This window comes from Pygocentrus nattereri, chromosome 26 (genome assembly GCF_015220715.1).
Source record: "Pygocentrus nattereri isolate fPygNat1 chromosome 26, fPygNat1.pri, whole genome shotgun sequence".
Taxonomy (NCBI): domain Eukaryota; kingdom Metazoa; phylum Chordata; class Actinopteri; order Characiformes; family Serrasalmidae; genus Pygocentrus; species Pygocentrus nattereri.
Window position 1 is genome coordinate 14,185,512 of NC_051236.1, and position 24,843 is coordinate 14,210,354.

The 24,843-nt window shown below is 38.4% G+C and overlaps 1 protein-coding gene across 1 annotated transcript; it reads right to left on the bottom strand.

Annotated features, from left to right (window-relative positions):
- Window positions 1–1,453: 1,453 nt before the first annotated feature.
- Window positions 1,454–20,475, bottom strand: ngfb (nerve growth factor b (beta polypeptide)). The gene is made up of 3 exons (XM_017697769.2): window positions 20,290–20,475; window positions 4,378–4,494; window positions 1,454–2,472 (listed from the first exon to the last, which is right to left on the bottom strand). The coding sequence occupies exon 3, from the start codon at window positions 2,456–2,458 to the stop codon at window positions 1,841–1,843; it is 618 nt and encodes a 205-aa protein (XP_017553258.1). The 5' UTR covers window positions 2,459–2,472; window positions 4,378–4,494; window positions 20,290–20,475; the 3' UTR covers window positions 1,454–1,840.
- Between the last annotated feature and the right edge of the window lie 4,368 nt (window positions 20,476–24,843).

The window sequence follows — 24,843 nt, forward strand, 5'->3', positions numbered from 1 at the left end:
AGGCATTAAACTCTTTGGATGTCTGGTTCGTATCATCACCACTGCAAATAATTCTGATGCAGTGAGTTTCTCGAAAACAAAGCAATTCATATCAAACCTTTCCAGATAGCACTCTTTACTTTCTAATGATTTAATTATGCAGAAACTTTGAACACTCAGCGGAATTCCCCTTTAAACTCTTCAGATATCTGGTTCTTATCACCACCACTGTGAACAGTTCTGAGCATTTCACATCAGACCACTCTGAATGACGTTGTATACTCCATGACTGAAATATGCAGAAATTTTGAAAAATGGGTGGAATATTCCTTTGACATCTGTAGTTTATCCAAGATAACTAAAAGATCAGATGGAAAGACAAAGGAGACTTTTGCTTAAGTTTTCTGCTGCTTATAGATGATGCTGATATTTCTCCAGAGCAAAAATAATAGTATGTGTCTCTTCTTTTAGTAGAGATCTCGAGTTACACGCTATGCTCAGATTTGTCAAGGTAACGATAGTTGTCTTTATCTGTAACTGAACTAAACCGGGACTCTTAATATGAAGTCAGCCTTCATGTTATGCTACATGCTTCATGTTATTTCACCTAAAGGATTTTAGGAGATTAAACATTAACTTGGATTAGCAAGAAATGGATGGACAATAAATATCAACATTTGAGCAATAAAATTTTCCGCTCGGTGAGACCTGTTTTGAAATGGTATGGATGACTGTGCCTTTTAGGATGACCCAGCCAATTTCAACACACAAACAAGAGCTGGCACAGTTCCTCATTAGTGATCTATAAAGTTAATGGTCCTGTCTGTTGGTCTAAATAACCTTTGATCTTTGATCCTTTCTGTTCACACAGGTCTTCCGACACTGACAAGGTCAAACCAACCAAGCTTTAACCCATATGCATTCCTCTCCCCATTGCCAAAACAAACACAGACGGCTGGTTGGAGGAAAACATATTTGTGATGTGTTGTGATGTATTTTGTATTGGATGTCTAGACAAAGACTAGACATGACAGGCCTGTTCTTCTTGATTCTTTTTGAACCTCATTGTTGGCTTTACTGAGCCATGGAGCATTTTTCATATTGGAGTAAATCTCCATACTCCCACTTCCCTCATACTTGCAAGAAATATACCATCTGGACAGAGGTGTGAGACAGATCTAGCCATACTGATTCCATCATGTCAACTTTAACTTTTACATTTTTTTCTCCTGGAGAGTAACTGAACCTGTGCTGGTAATTTTTGAAATGTTTTAAATCACCAGAAATGCAGCCCACAAGTGATGCCATCTGGAAGTCCACATTTTTCAAAGGCTTTCCCAAGCTGCACGTATACAAGAAAATCTTTGAAAATGACCCCTCAATGACCCTTTACAGTAATAATGTAATACTCTACTGTAATAAATACGGAGTTATAACTCTGTCAGCCTGTAGATTTATACCTCAGTGCACCACATAATGCTCCAGATTTAATAAATAACAATAACAATAACAACATATGTACAATCCATGCAGTCCTCATGCTGTTGTCGTCAAGAATTATTCATGTCCATCAGGAAAAATAATAGCATAATAAAACGTTCTGTTATAATATTTGCCATATGACTTGACATCAAATCATATAAAGCCATAACATGATTGACAGTAATGAGGCATATCAAATGAATGCCATCTTCATAAACTCCTTTGTTTTTTCATGTGTGAGTTCACATGAATGATGTGACATCACACACGTCAACAACATCAGCATGAGAACCCGTGTTTACATCAATCAGATGTTACTGGGCTGTTATAGTGAGGTGATACTGGCTTATTGTAAGGGATGTAGTGATGAGGCAGAGTGTCATTGTCTCCAGGACTTGCGGCTGAGCACACAAACACAGGCCACATTGATTCTAATAAGTCTCCAAGCCACTAAGTTCTTGAATGAAGTCAATGCCCGCACAAACGTATGAGAGTTGGTGCAGTATGAGTTCCAGTGGCGTCCGTCAATGCCCAGACAGCCTGAGCCCGCGGGCCGGGCCCCGCTACATGTTGTCTCGAAGAAGTACTGCTTTTTCTTGACGTCATTGATGTTGACATCAGGGAGCACCATTACCTCGTTGCCTCTGATGTCTGTAGCTTTGGTCTTATTCCCCACCCAGAAGCTGACACTCTCACACACCGAATATACCCCACGGTGCTGGGGCTGTTGTCCAGCACGCCGCTTTGTCCTGCCCTTTGTGCCCGCTGATCCCTGGTGCTCTGCAGGGTCCGAATCAGGTGGTCGTTCGCTAAACAGCACACGGGGTGAACGGTATCGTCTCTTATTGAAGAGTTTGGGGTCAACAGTGGGCGTGGAGTCAGCCACCCTGGTGCCATCCTGTTCCTTGTTATTGTTCTGCAGGGAGACATCACCTGATCGCAGTGCCAAAGTGTGGCTGCAGAATAGGAGCAGCAGAGCTAGCACAGACCACCGCATGGGCACACCGGGACCTGCAAGAAAAAAAAACACACCGAATTAAAACATGCCACAAGTCAGTAATCACCACAAATGACCTGTAATCACCAGTGGTTGATGGCTTAAAACATGCAGAAGTGAATTTAACTTTTTTACTTAATTTTACTTAAACTCAAGTTTCCTAATATACTTACATTTATAATATGCTCACATATCTAATACTTAGATATACTTACAAGTGAACTGTGTAACATTACATGATGGTATTCTCTACATGTAAGCAGAAAGTTTAAAAAAATCCTTAAGGTCTTAATTGTCTCTTGGCTAACTCATTCCTATATTAAGCTATCTTGACATAATTGACTGTTGTGGTTACCAGGAATATCACAAATTACATGTTTTGTTTTGTATTTTTTAGTGTCGTAAAAACACTTAAGTATAACTCTCAACCAAAAAGAGCAGTTAAGAAGTTTAATGTAATGCACTTAATTACAACCCATAACGTAGGTGAAGTACCTTTTAAGGATGTAACTAAAGATAAATATTTGTGCAAGTAGCCACAGATCTGTTTAAGAAGAGGTTTCTACAGAACACATTATGCAGACCAGCATGGTTGTTTCCAGTTATTTCCAAAAGGACGTTTTGTGTGCTGCTTTGTGCACCAAGCACCTCGCGTTGTACATTTGCATCCTGCCTTGCTTTTTTTTTTTTAGTTTTGCTTGTTTTTGCTAGCACTACTGTGTTTGCTAGTTAATAGCAGCAGGTAAACTATACATATTGAAATGAGTGTTGTTCGCAGTTAACTGACAGTTATGACTCTGTTGTTGCAACAAAGAGAAGCGCACCCTCCAAAAAACAATGTGAAGTACCAAGAAAAATATCAACACCATCTTTTCCAACTTCAGAAAAACGGAGTGTGAACCCCTCCTAAAATTTTATTAGCCATTTTTCTAAATATTCAATAGGTCGTACAGAGGTGTCAAACTGGGTTCTCTCCAGGCCACAGCTCTGCGGAGATTAACATTTTCCCTTCTCTTACATGAAAAAAACTCATTAAGGTCTTGCTAAGCAGCTGATGACTTTAATCAGTGCATTTTTGTGGCAGAATACTAAACTCTGCAGAGCTGTGGCCTATATGTTTTGATGTTTTCCCTGTGGTTGTTTACCTACTGTCAAATAATCAGGTCTTCTTGAATTGAAGTATGTTAAAGCAAAGAAAACACTCAAATGTGCAGACAAGGGTATTATATGACCTGGATGGGAGCCACTGAACTAGTCTACAGCATTTGCAGTGGCAGAAAGTGTTTAGCCATCAAAAATAGGATTAACCCTCAAAACTTTGTGAGCATGTGACTGGAACTAATGTAAAAATCTAGGGCTTATAAGGTGTTACCTATGGATAGTTACTCTTCAGTAGAAACATAAAGGAGCTTTTGAATTTCTCTTTTCAAATGCATGACCCCTGTGCAGATGGGTGTAGGCCATGCTTTCTTTACAGAAGAACACAGAACAGGAAGTAAAGACTGAGTGACTGTGAAGTACTTTGAAGGTGAGGAAAGGTCTTGTAAAGGGAATGACTTTGTTGTGACAGGCTGGCTCAGAAAGTCATTGCTCTTTCCTTAAAATTTGCATGACATGGCTGTCTAGCTTCTACTGTAATGACGGCATGGCGCAAGCCTGTCCTCTGTTACTCTGTTATTTCCGTCTGTCAAAGTTTTGGGTTTGAGCACATGCTTATTTCAAACATTCTCTCTTTAAAGTTTTACTTCCAGTTCCAAAAGTCATGTTTACCTGTCCATGGACCTCCTGCACCATAAATGGCATTAAAATGATGTTTTCTAAAGAAATACAGGGCTGCAAGCTGTGTAAAGTCTTTGCTTGTTGTTACTTGACATGATCACTAGTAATCGTAGTGAAATGCAGGTGTGGAGTGCGTTTACCTGTGGGACGTGCCCAGATGAACTATTCTTTCCAGTCTGACCTCAGGGTAAGTGTTGGTTCATTGTGCTCTAAGCACCCACTATCAAGGGATCATCCCCCCTCAAGCTTTCTGCTTTCTGAAAAACAACACACACAGTTCAAATCTAAATGTCTCTAAACTTTTCATTCTAAGATGATATCTGTCCATACTCACTGGTCCATCTGTCTGACTGACAGTTGTTTATTACACAAAAACTTGAAAGTAAAATTCTCTGACGTCTTTCAATATGTAATGAGTATTCCGTAATATTATACAAATATATAATTTCTCTTTTAACAGTCAGTATGTCATCACTGATGTTATACACTATATTTCCAAAAGTATTCAGTCGTCTGCCTTCACACACATATGAACTTGTGTGACATCCCGTTCTTAATCTATGGGGTTTAATATGATGTCGGCCCACCCTTTACTGCTGTAACAGCTTCAACTCTTCTGGCAAGGCTTTCCACAAGGTTTAGGAGTGTGTTTATGGGAATTTTTCAGCATTTTTCCAGAAGCACATTTGTGAGGTCAGACACTGATGTTTGATGAGAAGGCCTGGCTCGCAGTCTCCACTCTAATTCATCCCAAATGTGTTCTATTGAGTTGAGGTCAGGACTCTTTGTAGGCCAGTCAAGTTCTTCTACACTGGTTGTGCACTGGTTTGCAGTCATGTTGGAACAGGAAGGGGCCATTCCCGAACTGTTCACACAAAGTTGGGAACATGAAATTGTCCAAAAACTCTTGGTCTGCTGAAGCACTAAGAGTTCCTTTCACTGGAACTAACAGGTCAAGCCCAACTCCTGAAAAACAACCCCACACCATAATCCCCCCTCCACCAAACTTTACACTTGGCACAATGCAGTCAGACAAGTTCCGTTCTCCTGGCCATCAGATTGCCAGACGGAGAAGTGTGATTCATCACTCCAGAGAACACGTCTCCACTGCTCTAGAGTTCAGTGGCGGAGCTTTACACCACTGCATTCAACGCTTTGCATTGTACTTGGTGATGTAAGGCTTGGATACATTTGCTCAGCCATGGAAACCCATTCCATGACGCTTTCTACACTGTTCTTAAGCTGATCTGAAGGCCACATGAAGTTTGGAGGTCTGGAGTGATTTAATCTGCAGAAATGTTGGCGACCTCTGCGCACTATGCGCCACAGCATCCTATGACTCCGTGCTGTTATTTTACATCACGTACCACTTCGTGGCTGAGTTGCTGTTGTTCCCAATAACTTCCACTTTGTTATAATACCACTGACAGTTGACTGTGGAATATTTAGTAGCGAGGAAATTTCACGACTGGACTTGTAGCACAGGTGGCATCCTATCACAGTATCATGCTGGAATTCACTGAGCTCCTGAGAGCGAACCATTCTTTCATAAATAGCTAATCAGCCAATCACATGGCCACAGCTTGATGCATTTAGGCATGTAGAGGTGGTCAAGGCAACTTGCTAAAGTGCAAATCGAGCATCAGAATGGGGAAGAAAAGCGATTTAAGTGACTTTGAACGTTGTGTGGTTGTTGGTGCCAGACGGGCTGGTCTGAGTATTTCAGAAACTGCTGATCTACTGGGAATTTCATGCACAACCACTGGGATAATGTAGTGGTTAACACCTCTGCCTTCTACACTGTAGACTGGGGTTCAATCCCCACCTGGGCAAACACCCTACACTGTACCAATAAGAGTCCTTGGGCAAGACTCCTAACACCGCCTTGGCCTGCCTGTGTAAAATGATCAAATTGTAAGTCGCTCTGGATAAGAGCGTCAGCCAAATGCCATATATGTAAATGTATCTAGGGTTTACAGAGAATGGTCTAAAAAAGAGAAAATATCCAGTGAGCAGCAGTTGCATGGACGAAAATGCCTTGTTGATGTGAGAGGGCTGAGGAGAATGGGCAGACTGGTTCGAGATGATAGAAAGGCAACAGTAACTCAAATAACCAACCAAAATCTCTGAGGAATGTTTCCAACAAATTGTTGAAAGTATGCCATGAAGAATTAAGGCAGGTCTGAAGGCAAAAGGGGGTCCAACCTTTTACTAGCAAGGTGTACCTAATAAAGTGGCTGGTGAGTGTATATCTCCAAAACAGTTACTGTAAGAACATGAATAAAAGCATTCATTCATGTTAATGAGGCCATATTTTACATCTTCATTCTTATTTTTTTTCCCCTTTGATCAATTTATATGTTTTTGTGGGTTTGCATACCAAAAATACTTGAACGTTTTATCCATCTCCCTGTTTTCCTGAGATTTTTAAACCATTAGAAATGCTCTAGAATAACTTGACATAAAATATGTTTACTTTAACTTACATTAATAGTTAAGAATGTTTGCCTTTACCAGTGAAGTTACTATTTTGAAGCAATTTGCAAATGAGCTCAGTTCTATGTGGATATATGTAAATATATTGGTTTCTCTGACATCACAAAGACAATGAATTTTAAACAAGCTGCATTTGCATACCATTCCTATAAACGGGCTGGATAGACTGAGTAGTGAATGTCTTTTTTGAAACCTTAACATTTACAAACATCAAATGTATTTATCATTGCCATATATGTATCATATTCCATGATATTGGCCCTTTAAGTTGAAAAGAGCAATTTTGGTTCACTTCTATTGGTTCAGTGTTTTCATCAAGAAGTGTTTATACAGTGTTAAAAAGCATCAGATGGTATAAAGGCATTTTTGGCTGTGCATGGAAACATTAGAAAATCTCAATCCAGCTTTGTGTTACTGTTAAAGGAATATTAGCCAAATATAACGGAATCCTTCTGAAGTGTGACTAGGGCTCTAATGCTGCAATGCTAAGCTCAAATGAAGCACAAATCAACACACTGTCCGACCACAGGCCACAAAAACTTTGAGCTGTATTAAGTCTGATTACTTCTTTCAACACAAACCACTCTTTAGAACAAAACACCAATGGGGAATCCAAAGAGCCTTCTAGGACTTCCAAAATAAACATACAAAAAGTCTAAAATTCGGAACGCACCACAATATATTTTACCTTGTATATACCAATTTGAGTTTAATGTGAATCCTTCTGGAGAGTTCTGGCAAAGATCAACTGACTAAAACATAATGGACAGGTTTCAACTCAACTCATATTCGCTCACACACACACACACACACTGTAATACTATATATGTGTGTGTGTGTGTGTGTGTGTGTGTGTTGTCTTTATGGCATCTATGCAGACACAGTCAATCTCTCCTATTGGTTAGAACTTTGGTTTATGAACTGACAGTCAAATCACATCACATTTTGATTTCCAATTTTTGTGATTAAAAAAAAAGCACTCTTGGCCTTCTGAAAGTGCTAGATACATCACTGACTATGAATATGAGCTGAAATGTATTTTAGTCAGATGCGCTATGCCAGAACTCTTTACAGAAGTAGTCACTGTAAAACACACAAGGTACACACAAGATAAACTACATTGTAGTGTGGTCAAAATGTTCTGCATAAGTATTATTTCTCTAGCATTTCTTAGCTGAGATGTCCTGAGAAGGTCTTTTATTGTGAAGGCAGAACTAGCTCATGCTGTGGTTTAGGATGTATTGAATCAGTCTAATGCTGAAGGCTGAAAAAGCAAGACAGTGTAAGGCTTAGAGGATATTGTTAGACAAAATTATGAACGGCGTGGCCAACTAGCCTGTTAATAAATCTTCTTTAATAGTGGTGAAAGCTACAATATGTTAATGTCTGTAATTAAATAACACATAACATTTATTTCACAAACTCAAAAAGCATGTATTTAGGACAGCCAAAAAAGTTTATGTTAATCACATTAGCTTAGCAAAAACATGCTATTCAAAATTTTGACCATTTTTGACCATGTTTTGATACGTATGGCCTGAACTGAAAGTTTAGCTCTAATAATTTAATAATTCAAGGGTCACCACTGCAAAGCATAGCATGTCCAACACATAATACCTTCCAACCTCACACATTGCAGTTTTCATTGCCTAGACATACACAGCTTGTGCCAGAGTTTGCTTATCAAACAAATTGGCAGTGTTAGGGAAACAGTGTTTTTGTTCCATTGCTGGTATGTGAGGGTTAATTTGTGTGTGTGTGTGGGTGTGTGTCTGTTCTTTCTGTGAGGCATGTGAGGTTTTGCTAAGGTGGTCTAGGAAACCCTTAGTTGCTCATTAGCAGTAATGAAGTCAGTTTAACACATTCCGTCTGGCATGGCCACCAATTGTCCAGGCGACACGTAGAATCCAGAGAGGGAATAATCCGTCTCTAAAACCACCGAGCGCTTTCATATGGTTACAGTTCCCCAGTGGCACGTGTTTCAAAGGGTAATGTGAACCCCATCCAGTCGCAGCCATACACACACACATTCTTATCTGCCATCATAGGCCTGCAAAAGCCAGTGCCTGCAGCAGAGCTCTGTGTGAGCATTCATGCATGGAAGAACTCATGGATGAAGTGTGGCTTTGTGTTGGCTCTAAGTTTGTGGCCTGCCGAACCCAATACCAGCCCTCATACACCACACTCACCATCATCAATTATAGTGAGATACTTCTATATATTCATTTTTGACTTGAAATATTGTTGAATAGTTTAGTTCTTTGTAGGACTGTCAAAGCATTAAATAATACCATTACATTTTTTAACCCTGTTATATCCCTAGTTTGACCCTTTGAATCATCCATAGTGGTCCAGGCTGAAGCCCAGCTATTCAAGCATTGTATGTTCTAATGATAGAATCTGCAATTGTAGCTCTTTTTTTTACATACAACTTTAAAATGGGTGCAATGCCTTCAGTCCTTTAGCACACCATGTTGTCCAATTCAGGAAACCTATGCATAAATCAACAAGCAGCAAACAAAAGTAATAGCAAAGTGTAAATCTACAGATACCCTTGAGAGATTCCATTGCATAGGCCTAGATATGGGGGAGTAGGGGTCATTTCCATCCAATGTTTGGAGGCGTATGAATTACCATGAATCCCCTGCCCTCATAATTTCCACTCAATGCATTCTGTGACTTAGCTTTTTTACAGTCTGTTATGAAAGCTTTGAGTTGTTAAACTTGGCAGTATTACTATTTGCAATTACTATAAAATTATAGTAATTTGTTTTCAGTGTAAGAAGAGTTGGCATATTGAATAACCATTTATCAGCACATTCCCAATGCCACATATTCTTTTCAATGCCACATATCCTCCTCACCCCCAGGTTTAAATAAAACCTACATCTTTGCTCCATTGTGACAAGAATACATAGGCTGTATGAACGAGAATGAGAGTGAGAGGGTAACAGTTTCAGAGGAGTTGGAACCTGTGACTGCATACTACAAACATGCAAGCATTCAATGGATATCAGTGATGAAAACTGAAAACTGCATTTACCTCTGTAATTCACTTGATTTTCATGTTTATGTGAACCATATGTCCGCACAATGAAAAGAACTGTACTGAACTATTTTAAATAATACATTAATTCTTAATTTGAGTGTTTTTGTCCATATATGTCTACAACATGCACCGCTTTAAATGAGAAAAAACACCACTATTTTTTTCTATAAAAATTGTTGGCCTGGAATTTTGTTCAGTCATGTTGTAGTCACGGTGAAAAGTGGAGTGACAAGGAAATACACATTCATCACATGAAGCTTTTACACTGGTGGTCCGGGACTATGGTTCAAAAATACATTGAAGCATTGCAAACTAAAGTGCCTTGACTTTGGAATGTTAATTAACATAATTTTTTCAGCTGTTAACATTCAAAAAGACATTTAACAGACATGTTTTATGTATACTTTACCATATATGTATCAGTTTTACAGCAGGTCCTTTAGTAAAGAGCTGCTGTTTTCCATTTCTGACAACTGACTAAAACCTGATTAGCCTATGACTAATATTCACAGCCAGATATATGATTTCTAAAAGGCATAGATTGATGTTATTTTCTTACAAAATTAGTCCCACCCACTGGAAATCAAAATGTGATTGGTTGATTCCACTGTCAGTTCCTGTCAGTTCATTATGGTGATAGGTAGTCTGATGTGTTAGACTTTCAGTTTAGCTCCTAATTAATGGTAGCGCTCTCTTGGCTGTATCTTAGTAGATATTATATAGAAAAAATCTGATTGAACAATTTTCCTTTAGGAATTTCAAGAATTTTGTTTCCAATTAAACTTTAACAATAAAATCAGAGTATTGCCACCATACTTGCAGAAAATTCTGAAGCATTATATTAAATAAAAATTAACTTAAAGTCACAGATTTTTTTTATTCTAAGTTATTCTGAAAAGGGTCCTCACTGAAACTAAGCATGTCTAGTCTATGATGTCAGATCAAACAAGGCATGTCAGCTCACACAAACAGTACATGCATACAAGTGTACACAAGCCATGTTTCAGTCCATTCAAACACTGATAGATATATTATTCCAGTTCTATTTTCGTGAAGAGCAATAGAGGCATGCTTCTGTTCCTCAGTGGTGTAGTAGCTTTCTAAAGCATAGTGTAATATATTAGAGCATATCTGATTCCTTAGGTGCTGACCATGACAAGAGGAAATAGGCCTGAATTATTGTAGCAGTTCATCTGGACCCCAAGCAGCCCTGAAGTGGCTTAAAGCAATATCGAGTTATTCTCACACACCTGTGCCACTGCTCTGAAAGCAGACAAGCAGTAAACCACCTACACCTCCACCATGGGAAGGGTCGTCATTCAGGAATGTGCAGGACATTTTCCCCAGTCAGACAGGCCAGAGGGGTTGTGTGTCTGTCTGCACGTCTGTGTGTGGTCTGCATTGTTTCAAGTCCGCTAAGAGGTGTGGTAACCCTACGGGCCAAAATCTAGATGTTAGTTTGGTGTTAGTTGACTATTTTATGTGGCAAGAAGTAAACGTTGATGTGTTCCAACATTTAGAGGTCAGTATTATAAACTAAGCTGAAAAGCGCTTGGACATGCTGAGATGTTAAAACCAGAAAATGGTTCTAGTGGGAAAATCTACAGTATATTACAGTGCAGAAGTCAGAGATCACCCTTCATTTGTTTACTTTTCTGTCAAAATGGCCATTACATACATGTTATTAATTCATCAGCATCATAAAAAAGTAGAAAACATAGTTTACCTCGTAATATCCCAGGCTTATTACATACAAAGCCTTATTATTCAGATCTAAGTTAGCCCAAATACATTTAATGTTGATGGGCTCTGGGGTGGACAGTCTGTAGTTCTGAGAATGTTAGCAGCTTCTGTGTTTAATTAGCAATTTTTTTCCTTTTCTCAATTTTTTTGTAATGTCCTTTGTATGTCTTCTCCTATTTCTCAAAGACATAAGACTTCAGTACTGTTTATCTGGTGATGGTGATTTTGGTGGTCTCCCAACTCATACTTATTAAGATTCATATTTTCTCTATTATCTTTTAATATATTTTATAACTCCATTTAAAAACCTGTCTAATCTCCTCAGAAATATGTCTTGAAAAATCAATGACATACAATATTTTGAATAGAAATTGATATAAAAACATTTAAAAAAAAGAAAGATATTTTTAATTGGGAGGTCTTTGATAAGAAAGTAATCTGGAACATATTACAGAGTTTGTGTTGTAATTATAATATATTATGTGTCTGATTGCAATTAGTAGGGCAATCAATAACCTGTAATGCAATACATTTTGAAAGTAATTCCCAAGCCTGCAAAAGGAAACATCTATATGAAAACAGCGGCCTGAAATGACAACTATGATGTTGAGATATATCCAGAAACAATAAAACCTCCATCCATCCATCCATTTTCCAAGCCGCTTCTCTGTCAGGGTCGTGGGGGGGGCGGTGCTGGAGCCTATCCCAGCAGTCATCGGGCGGAAGGCAGGATACACCCTGGACAGGTCACCAGTCCATCACAGGGCCAATATACAATAAAACTTAGCCTCTCTAAATGTCACTTGATGATTAGAGTTTACCTCTGAGAGTTTATCTCAGAGAAAAGATAGACATTCCACAATTTTGTTGTATCTCATAATACTGAACAACTTCCGAACAACCAGCTGTTCATGGAGGTTCCACTGAGACAAGATTGTGTCATTCACTTGGGACCAGCGAAGACAGTAAAACAGTGTTCTATGTAAAAAACTTCACTAAGGGCGCTTCCTGAATAAACACATGAAGCCTTGATTTAGAAATATGAAATGCTTTAAAGTCTAAGGTGTGCTTTATTATCTGACAGTTGGGATCATAGAAGAGAGAAGCCATCTGTGTCTGTATGCAGCACAATAGATTTGAGGAAAAAAGTAAAGCTGACAAAAAAGGAATTCATGTTCTTTCATCACTGCGGTATAATGGAGTTGAATTTACTGCCTCAAAGTTTATTTCACTGGTCGAAACAATAAGACAGTGTATCTTAGTTGTAATTAGATAATAATAAGTTTGAGAGCAATAGAATCGCTAGAATAAATGCTCATTCAGACAAAGATAAACCCATAACAATCATGTCTAAATTCAGGAGCAGTCATTCCAAGAGAAAATGCGCTCCAAATGGATTGATGCTTTAGGCCAAGTGGTTTAAAGGAAAGTTTGCTTCACCTGCCAGCTAGCTTCAGCTTGCTAGGAATCTTGGAACAGACTTTTTGCCCCATGGCCGTTTTTTTTGAGTGAGCAATCTACACAAGATAATAGCCTGCAATTGAGACCAAGTGTTGAGTTTCTCATTTTCATGAAAGCCTTTCTTTTACTATTACTTAAAGTGTCTAATATGAGTTAAAAAAAAAGCTCTATTACTGTGCTATAACTATTAGGAAATCACAGCCATAAGCATGATAACTCCTGAAAACAGGACACACATCTGTCAGACTGTCTGGATTCAAAACATATGTTCTGGATCCTGTGACCAGAATCAGTAAGTCCAGGTAGAACTAACAATTAACTTAAATGTCTTCCTTCAGCCATAAAGTCATAGTCTCTAGTGGTAAATGTCCTCTAGAGGAGCAATGTTACTCTAAAGGCCAGAAGAGAGCTTTTTGTAACATGTTTTATGCAATGTAGTTTACAGAACCCTGCTATGCTCACATTACTCATACGCAGAAGATTGGAAGTGTGTAAATTGAAAGTGAGCATAGAGCCACATGTTAAAAAGTCATGCACATTCTCCTGCATATTCTCCTCTACTGCCAACCACTAGAGACAACAATGCTGTAATAACACTATAAAGATCCCAGATAAGATTGGTCAAAACAACGTCACAGCCACTGCAAACAGCATTTGTGTTTGAAAGCATGTTGTCTTCTAGTGCCAGGAAACTCCCCCAGCCAGATACAACAATTCCTGATTGGGACTTTAGAATTTTTTCTCATTCTGTACATAAATACATCCCTTAGCTTGCAATAAGCTCCTCTACTCAGGTCCTTAAACGGTCAGCGATAGCCTACATGAACAGCACCGATAGGCTCTCCACGGAGTTAGAACTTATTCCACAACTTTTAATGCCCAAATTGTATTCTTTGTGTTAATATTCAAAATGCCAAATGGGGCAAATGCAATGGTTTGGGCACTCAGTAAGTGAATACTTGGTAAGGCCTCTTTTGGCAGAAACTGTAGCTTCCAAATGCTTCCCGTCTGTTAAGAAAAATGTAATGTTTACATTAGTGAAAGGTTACGTCAACTTCTTTTCCCTTCATTTCTTTTCAGATTCACTGACAATTATAGTACACTACTGCATTAGATACGGTTCTTTTTGAACATCTGGAGACCTGTAGTGCAAACTCATACAGCCACATGCATGTCCCAACAAAAAATGTGAGTACAACTACTCCGCATGCTCAAGTTCCCAAATTCCACCCTTTCTGTCAGTGAAATCCAGGCAGCAGGCCACCACATCACTTAATAGCCTTTTGAAGAATCTTCAATCACAGATTACTACAAGTTCAAAGTGCCTTCTGTATAAAAGAAGTAAGAGGTTTAGAGAAATCCCTCTGGCAGAACAAAAGATATATTTACATTAATTCAGAACTTTTGGCTAGTGAGTAAGGACTTTACAAGCAAGATTGGAAAAAAAAGACTCTGGATGCCAATAAAAGAAGGAAATGACTTCAAGGATAGGTGAGTGTAAACTATTTTATAGTTTAGGAATAAACACTTTGACCTTTTTATTCTCTGAGGCTTGAAAACATGTTTCCATGGCTGACGACCATGACGCTCTTTAAGGAAGGAAGATCGTAAACTCTACCAAGTGCTCTGACCTGATTGGTACAGTTCAGTGTGAGTCTAGGATCCATGATAAGTATGAAAACATTCTTACTTGTCACTACAAACACATACCTTTGAATTAGGAGATCTTTGTGGTAGAAACATTCTACTTAAAAATAAGGGAGCCAAGTGGAACCAAGAAAGAGTTCTTTGGAGGAATGCTATAGAACAACCACATTTCGTTCCCTATAGATTCTTTAAATGAATGGTTCTTTAAAGCCACACGCTTTGAAGTATCAGGAGGAAAAAAATATGTGAGAATATGATGTGTGTGTGTAAAACCTGAAGAAATAAATTAAAGGTCAGAGATACATATTAACCAACCTGGTCTCATGAGATATACCACTCTGACCATTTTTTGCAGAGCCACAATACATACCCTCGAGTACATGTTGCTGCACTTTTGAGTATTAACATATTACCATTACTATATCACATGCAGGCTGAAAAAGAAGGTCCAGCTTGATGTTTAGGTCTCATACGCATTATAATAAACAACATATTGTACTGATGGAGATAAAATGACAATACTAGATAATTTACTCACATCCTACATCCTTAACCAAGTTTTGACTGAGTGCTCTTTGAATACTCTTTTAACATGCTCACCAGCGCCAGCCCTACCTAACAAGCAACATAAGTACCTGCGAAGGGCCTGTAATAACTTCTGGGTTATTACTGTTCTATTATGTTGTATAAGATGCTCAAGTAAAGTGAAAAAAGAGACTGGTTAATCATATCTCTTAAAAGTATGCAACTGGAGCCCAAAATGTCTGATGAGGAGAAAACATTTAAAGATAAAGTTAGTTTTTTTGTTTGTTTTTTTTGTGGTGTTAATGTTATGCCATCTGTTTTGGCTTGCAGACACCAAAAAGTGGTCAATCTGGGATCTATCCTAAAAAGCAGGTTCAACTTAGGCCTTCAGATTACGTTTCAGCCTTAGGAAATCTAACAAACACAGATGCTGTTAATTTATTGTATAACAGTAATTAAAACGTTTTTCCTGTTTATTTATAATAGTCCCACAAGGGTTTGATCAAACCATGCTTACACTTAAATACTGAATAGGGGGAATTGTGCTTAGGGCCCCCAAAAGGCTAGAGCTGGCCTTTGCAGTCATCAGATTTATGTGCTTGGGGAACCAAAGCACACCTGATGTTACAAAATGTTGCAGGCGATTACACATTTCTACCAGAGAGGTCTTCAAATCACCAAAACCTTATATAGTGTCACTTTAAAGAACCTCTTATAAAAATGTGTGAGTGTAAAGAACCTTTTTAAAGGTAAAGAACCTACATGTAATGTAAACTATAAACTATTCTATTCCAATTAAGTCAATCAAGTTTTTCCTAGAAGTATACATTTAAGCCCAGAACCACTGAAGAATCTTTATTTTTTAAGAATGTTGGCTGTCTTGAAAGCTACTATTGAAAATATCTCTTTGGAGCAGATATCTCTTGTCTTGGTTTGGACTATAAAAGATCTGAGTTTGAAAGTGAAATTATAAGGTGATGTCTCAGTTACAGCATCACTAGGTTATATTTCCCAATGTATTATAGGTGGGATGGGATTTATTTTATCTGATCTGCAATGTTTATGCAAAAAGCACTGTAGGTCTTAAACAATTAAGTATCTGAAAGCATCTACATCACATCTCTCAGATTACATGACCTGATTTTGGACCCACAATGTCAGATATCAGCACATAGTAAAACATTTGGCAAAGGAATGTATCCTCAGCTTTGCTCAATTTGAGCCTAAGCCTCCAAAGAGGTTACGAAAAGGACCAAGTGTTTTAGAGCTTAGCTGCCCACAATCAAGTCACCATAGAGCACCATTCGCAAACACTCTGCCTCAGGCTGTGTGCTTAGTAGTTGTGAGGAGGGTCCCTGCCCCTGTTGTTTTCCTCATACCACAGTTCATCCCAGATGTTCCAATTTACATTATGCTTCGTGGCAGCTGTATACAACTGTCTTCAGCTCCTCTAAATATTGAAATTAGTTGCAACATTTAGATTACATGCACAAATCCTCCCTGCATGAAGCACAGGAGATTGCTCATCCACAACTAAAATAAACAAGACTTAAAACAAGTGATATACATGTGTTTCCCTGCCACACACTATTTCACATGCACTGATGATGTGTACACAAATAGAAGGTTTTGCTTTGGAAAAGAAGCTGTCAATATAGATGTAAGCAAGGTCTACCTGAAACAAAACACATCAGGCCTATTAAACAAAGATGGATGGTAAATACCAATAACAGTGTCCATAAGAGTATATTTACTAAAGAAGACAGGTTTGGTGTTCGTTGAAATGCCCTAAAAAGTAGACTGGCTTCAACTCCTCTATAAATGTTTTACAATCTGACAATGATTATCACACTGAAATGGGTAAGCGTAAAATTTGCTTGATACAAATGTGTACATCGTTTCCACATGAATAAAACATAGGATACTATGTAATGAATATTACGCAGGGTATGTAATGAATATTACGTAGGGTACTCTGGAACAGTCAGAGATCACCATTTATTTATTTGAGTTACAGTCAAAGCAACAGCTACTACGTTGTGTTGTTAATTTTTTATGAATCGTTTTTATTTCGACTTCCATTCTTTTTTCAAAGAAACCCGTGGGGATATTTTTCCACACTTCCAAAGTGAAATTCACAGACGTTGGGTGCATTTTCTAAATCTCACAATCCAAATAATCCCAAATACATTTAGTGATGTTGAGGCCTGAGAACACCATCAACTTCTTTTATCATTGTCTGTTTCCTTTTCTCAGTGGGGACTTCTTGACAGCTGCACATCCTTTCAGATTCATAGTGCTGAGTTGCTTTCTCACAGATGGACAGAAATACCTGTGGATTTGTTCAGATCTGAAGCAAGAGTGGAGCTTGATTTTCTCTCTCAAAAGAAATGAAAATGAAAGCTGTAAATACCTTTTGTATGATGGTGAAAGACTTGTGGTCTACCAGGTCTTGCACAATTGTTCAGGAGAAATATTTTCTGAAAATGAATGACTTTAAGTAAATAAAGGTTGGTGCCTGACTTTGCATATTACTGTTTTCAATTTCTGCACTATTTTTTGCCAAAAATATGTGAACTAATCTGAGTAACTAAACAAATTTGTGTTTATGTAATCAAGTTAATTCAATACACTGCTTTTTCCTGAATAATACTTAGATAAGCAATATGTTATTGGCATATACATAGTAAAAAAGGGAAATGGTATCTAATGAATATCACAACATTTTGATGTCATATATATATATAAAAGATAAAAAGATAGGTCATGACCAGGACCATCAGACAGTTCATAAGGTAGCAATCCATTCCGAGCTCATATGCTCATCATTTTATGCATAAATTCCACCTATTAGGTAGTGAAACAGGGAACACATTTGACAGCACCACTAAATGCAGAACAAGGCGAACGTTGGCTGTGGCCCAAGCCTTAGATAAAGGCTTCTAGCGTTATTCCAACAGTTTACAGAAGAGTGGAAAAAGGAAGTGTGAGAGAGTTTCTCATGGGCAAACACCTGCATCTCTTGAGCTTATTTCCGAGGAAAAATGGTAAATATTCTACATGGTTTATATCAAAATTCAGATTTAGAGCTGCATGGGGACAGGATGCATACGTTTAGTGCTGTATTTATCAGAGTGCTTCAGAATTGAACCCATGTGTTAGCACAATTTTCTGGTCTATGGCTGGAATCTTCAAAGGGGATACGAGACAGAATTTACTCTACTCAGTTACAACCTACTGCGTCAATATCTCAAGACTGTGCACATGAGTCCAATTTGGCATGAGCTCCCCAATTTGTCATACGGTAAACAAGTAGTTTTTCCCTTCATTCTACTGACAAAAGTTTTACTTCAACCAACTCCTTGAAAGCATTACAGCATTGCCAATCCAGCTGTTAATTTCTATTTAGTCTGGGCCTTGATAATTGACTCTCAGTGCTTGCACAGAGTGTTTATTTTCATAGTGCTGCTCCTGGGCCACACATTTCTTTTCTCCTGTTTTGCCTCAGGTAATCCCTAGCTCAGTAGGGGGAAGCCCTAAGGTCACCACAGTAAACCCCTTCAAGGCTGTTGTGGTAACTCCTCTGGAAAGGAGAAAGAAGGATTAGTAAAACTTAAAGATTCCTGTTCATGTGTTACTGCCTGATGTTTTATGTGAGTCATGGTGTATGGAATTCTCATCTTTTCAGCCAAATGGAGAGCACCATAACTGGAGAGTAGAAATCAGCAGCTCAAGGTTGTTCTGTACTGCCCCAACAAATATTTCACAATACACAAAGAGATGCTCATATTATCCTAATGCCCACAAAGTCTATTCCAGTTTTCCCAAAAGCTTAATGAATGTTTGAACACAGTGTAAGGGCCTACAATAATCAAGCCAACTTGTTATACCTAAGTCAGCACATTGTTGACAAGTGTCTAAATGTCTGGAGAACATCAGGACTGTTGATGTTTGACCTGTGTACCACAGAGATAAGCAGAGAGATCACCTTAACTAAACAACAAGTCAAACATTCAGATACACTCATGGTCGCTGAAGAACCTGCTAATCTGTCTCTTACTGCCCACTCTAATTATATAAACAGCAAATAACTGCTTGGTTTTGCACCCTTACATCTGTTTTCCCTCATATCACATTCCATGTAAAAATTCCAGAAACCTGGCTATTCAACAGCTATGCAAGTGATCCATGTTAGCATGCCAACATGTCAAATAAAGTCAGGAGCTCCTCTCCATTACTTGCATGTGTGCACCAGGCATGTAATGAGATGTAATGACTGGTATTCATAAATGAGTAATGAGTGACTGAGGCGTAACTGAGACGCAGCTGATCACACTCGTGTTATAATGCAGGGCAATGATGATGAGCACAGTGATGATTGGGGTCTGTCTGGAGTCTAATCATATGAGGCATAAGAGCAGCAGATTTGACCTGATCCTCACATCCCCAATGCTATATGACTCAAGGTAACAAGAGTCGTATGCATACCTTTGTATGTGTGTGTGTTTTTGAGTCTGGTGTAGTTCGAATCACAATTGTAACCTGATGAGCCTGAAGTTTGAAGGAGAGGGGAGACATTCTAACCCCCACCTCAGTGGGACAAATGAGACTGGAGAAGTCTATGGACTCAGTTGTCCCTGCAGGCGTTTTCATAGATCCACACGACTGTAATCACAAAGAGACACACTGGCACTTTAAACACTGAGAAATTGTCCTCTACAGGAGCGTCGTAATGAGAACTCCATCTTAAATGGAAGCTAATGAATCTGAGAGAGTTTGATTGTACCTACTAAGCAACTGACAATTTCTTGAATTATCTCATGGACCAGAGTTAGTTCTGGAAGAGCTTTGTAAATGGCTTTTGGCTCAGACATACGGTTCTACAATGTATGAAAAGTTTTTTTTAACTTTGTAATCTCATAATCTCACCTATAATTTACAAAGATCAATCCACTAAAAGGTTATTAATGGTACCAAAAATGGTTCTTCTATGGCATCACACAAAAGAATGCTTTTTGCCACTTTCTTTTAAAATAAACTAAAATTTCAATCTATGACCCAATACCTGGACTCTTGTAATTATCAAGTAGTCTATGTAGAATAAGCATACAGGACAAACAGTGCCTCAAACCTCAAATGGTGTTAGTATTTCCTCCAGTGATCCTTGCCAGTGTCTTTTCTGTCACCTCCTGGAGCTTAAGTACTGATATGAGCTGATAATATTCCAGACGTCCCAGAATCAGTGTAATCGTGCCAATGAATCCCAAATTCCAAAATCTGGAGAAGCTAAATCCTTCAGTCATCCAGTGCAGCACAAGTCCGTAGTAGTTGTTGAGAAATGGATTGCTATGAAAGTTGGAGTAAGGAGTCCCCATCTCAGAGCCTCTAGAAGGGGGATGCCCCTGGTCCTAGTGCCTGACCCGTTTAGAGTCCTCCTTATCTATATAGCAGGAGACCAGCTGTTAAATATGACTACTATGACTACTGTCTACTGCCAACTCCAGTATATAAACATTGCAGTGACACACTGATATAACCAAGGAAACAGGCAGTTGGCCAGAGTGGCACTGGAGCAAGGAAGGCAAAATCAAATCATTCTGTCCTTTATGACAGAAGATGCAGAATGCAGATTACATCATTTTGTCAAGTTCTCTGTTGCTGGCTAAGAAATGTGTTAGTCATTGCCCAGGCCTCTCTCTAATCCTATCCCACCTCTAAATACAGATTGATCATTATTTAGCAACTTGTAACCACACACACACACACACGCACACACACACACACACACACACACACACACACACACACACACACACACACACACACACACACACACACACAAACACACACACACACACACACACACACACACACACACACACACACACACACACACACACACACACACAGGCAAACTCTCACTTCACCCAATGCCACAGCTTTGCATGAGGAAAATTTATAAATCGGACTAGAAGTTTGGAGAGGAGAGTGAAATACTACCCTTTTCTTAAACCAAAGACACAAGGGGAGAGGTGTAGAATTTGGATTAAACAGTGTGGAACACCATACTACCAGCTAAACCTGAGAAAAAAATCACATGGAACACATTTGGTATGTGGCAATATTAGCTACCTGCCAAACCTGGCTGACTATTAAAGCCTTTCCTGAGTAACTCACTGGACGGGGCCTAAAGTTTTATTACACACTTCTATAACCTAAGAATATCTCAGCCAGTTTACATTGAAGTCCCTGTAGTTATTGTAATAAGCCTCAGCACCTTATATGCCTGTGATTTTATGAATAGTTAATAAACATGCATAAATGTAAATGTACTCAAAGGTACACCAGTTGTTTTAAGTAAATTTTGTACCTTAAATAAGATTTTCCTAGGTGAAACATATACATTTGTATCATCTCATAACCTAAGGTTTTAAAACAGGACAATAAAAAAAACCTGGAGAAGAGACGGGGTGTGTGGAGTCAATACAGGTTAGAAAATATAATTTCAATAGATTATGATACAATTATGTTCCGCGACTAAAGGTACTGAGACCATTGAGGGTACCACTCCATTGACGAGAGATGTACCGCTGCAGTGACAGTTATGTACCTGCATTTCTGAGAGTGTAAAATGTAAAAAGTAACTGTATTCTAAATACTGCTGTTACAAACTGTACCTTGGACTGAATACAGATATTTAATTTCTGTATTCTGAATACATATTCCAAACATTTATATTTGTGTATTCCATTATACTTCAACCCTGTCTATACTGATGAACCTGCTGGGTAAGCTACAGATCAACTGGTTAACCAGCATAGGGTAAGTTTCCAGGTGAGTTTGAAGCTTTGGCTGTTCAAACAACATGAACATGTTGGTTAACCAGTAAAACCAACTTGACTAGATTGATCACGCCGGTCTACCCTACTTAGTCATGTTGGTCAACCAGCTTGGTTATGCTGGCCAAGCTGTTTTTTTTTTCAGCAGGGATGTAGCAAATCTGCGGCACAGTTTCGTTAATGATGGCCCTGGCTAATGCTGAAAACATACTAATAGTTTAATGACACCTGAGTTTTTTCTAGTGCTGTTTGGCTGTGGAGTGTAGTTATCTAAAGGAGTGGCTTGGCTAGTGGTAGCTTTATAGACTGTGATGGGAAGCCATAAATAGTGCAGATGTTAGCTGCTTAAAATAGTTAGTTGAAGAACAAAATGACATAGGCAAACAGATAACAGCAGTTACTGGCATTCCACGCATGACTCTGCTAGACACAAATCCCAACATCATGCAGCTCATAGGTCACATGATCTTTAAAGAAGTGTCCCATCACTTTATAACTGACATATCTAAGCAAAGACTATATTTTATTTCTTCACATGATTCTTAATAGGCAGGTTACACTGTGGTCTGGACTGCTGCAATGGTCATTCGCCAGACTGTTCTACAATGTTAGACTTCTGTTCATTGATTGTTTGATGTAGTTGATGTACTGCTGGCAGAGAACGAAATTCCAGATCATTGGTTTATTAGCATTTGTTTGTAGTTTTGTCATATATTTCACAGTCAAAAGATTACCTACATAACATAGGAAGTATATGAACCTAGTGCCAATCAAAACGGCTTCTGAGGTCAAGTGCTATTGAAATCATATGTGTCAATACTGCACAGATCTCTAAAGAATGTGAGTTTTTAGAGGAGATACTGGCACAGGATTTCTAGTTCTTAGTAGCATCTTGGGGCGAATCTTGAAACCACATCAAAAGAGCTTCTAAATTGAAGTCCATGAGTTGCTTTCATAAAGGAAAGGTGAACTCTTGTTCAGAGGTGCCCCAGAATGTGTGCTCATACAATTAGTTGTGTTTCCATTTGGTGACAGGAAGATTATTAGTTTTTCAGGAGATAATCATTAATCATTAACATTAGATGCATGATAATTGTACATAATGGAGGGGAACGTCAAAAAAAATATTAAAAGATATAGACAAAACTGGATTTCTACCTACCACCCACCAACCTTCTGGTAGTCAACCAGAACTATCAGAGAGAGAAGAAAATCGAATACCACTCTTACTTCAGATCTGAAAAATGAGACGTTTCTGTTCATCCTTCCACTCTGAGGGCAAAGTCAACACTATGGTTCAGAAAGGATGTGTATCTGTTAAGAAACACTTACTGGGAATGGAAAATAGACAAAAAAAGAACATTTGTACATCAAACAAAGAAGCTTCAGATGTTTCCAGAACAATAAACTGTCCACTGCAGAGTCCAAATCCACAGAATGTGTTTAGGATGAAATGGATCATAACAAGCAGAAAATGCAACACATTTCTAAGACTGAACTTTGGAGGTGTGGAAAATGTGTTTTAGATTACTTGGATTGAGCAAAGAAGAAGCTTTGATTGGAGTTGTGAAAAAACCTGTAGTTTTGTTTTGTTTGCTTGTTTGTTTTTGTCTTTAAAAAGAATATAAGCTGTAATAAAGGCAAAAAGTGGACATATTAAATACTAAATATTTTGAAATAATATTTAATCATGGAGGCTTCTGTGTAATTTTGTTACATATGTTTTCTTTTTTTCTTAATGCTGAAAAACAAATAACTAAATGGTGCTAAATGGTGTTTTTATCTGGAAATTAAATAAATTAAGGGTGGTCACTGATTAATACGCTACTGTAATTTTCACTCAACACAAGGCCCACAAGAGAGGGCTTGATTGTGAATGTCATTAAAGTAAAACTTCTACACTGTGGCCTGATTTGAAATTTAGTGGGACAATATAATCTAAAAATGAGTGTACACACCTATTAAATCTGGCAATTAACAGATTAATTGAATCAGGTTTGTTTGAGTGGGGAAATCACCAAACTGTGCTGGACACTGGCCCTCCAAGACGAGAGTTGTGCACCCCTGATTTAAAATCTCAGTTTGTGTTTCATGTGCTGAAAGACTTTTCACTGATGAAAGATAATTAAAACTGGCCAACTCACATTCTTAAAATACAAAAACATATTTATATTGGGCAGCAACCAAGAGACCTTCCCTGAAAGATGATGTTATAAAATGTCAAGCGTTTGCCAATAGCAAATATCAAAGTGTCATAAAGACAAATTATTGATATTTATCTCAGAAAGCAAAACTTCCTGCCTTGAAACATGACGTGCTTCATCTGTAGCTGATAAACATCAGTGCATGTTTCAGACTGAATGTTCTTCTATTTATGCCAATATCCACTTATCAGGAATACACATTGATAACATGATATTGGCCTGGAGCCTGTATATTCTGTCTATGTTGAGCCTTGTGGATGCCACCTCAATGGGGGGCATGCTACAAAGACCCTTTTTTATATAAAATGATGAAAAATTGGAATATGTGGAGAAGAATCTGGTTTCTGGCATCTAAACCAGCAACAGCAACAGCAAGGAATGCTTGACATGTTATTGAAACATCCTCTCACCTTTCCAAAGGGCAGAGTTTAGGCTAGTTCAGTGGTACTTTTAAACCTCCACAGGTGGTAGTGTTTTAAAGAGTGATAATCAGTTCCCAGGCTCCATTTTCAAAAAGTCTGTCTTTACTTATATGTGCTCTCGAGCTGAAATTCTGGACAAAGAGTGAGAAACAATATGCAAGTGGATGGCACATCTGGAGCTGAGCTGAAAAACTGCTGTCAAATAGAAACTGTAGAAAGC

Bases quoted from the DNA above. Each gene is read 5' to 3' on its own strand.
- ngfb (XM_017697769.2), bottom strand. From the start codon at position 2,458: ATGCGGTGGTCTGTGCTAGCTCTGCTGCTCCTATTCTGCAGCCACACT.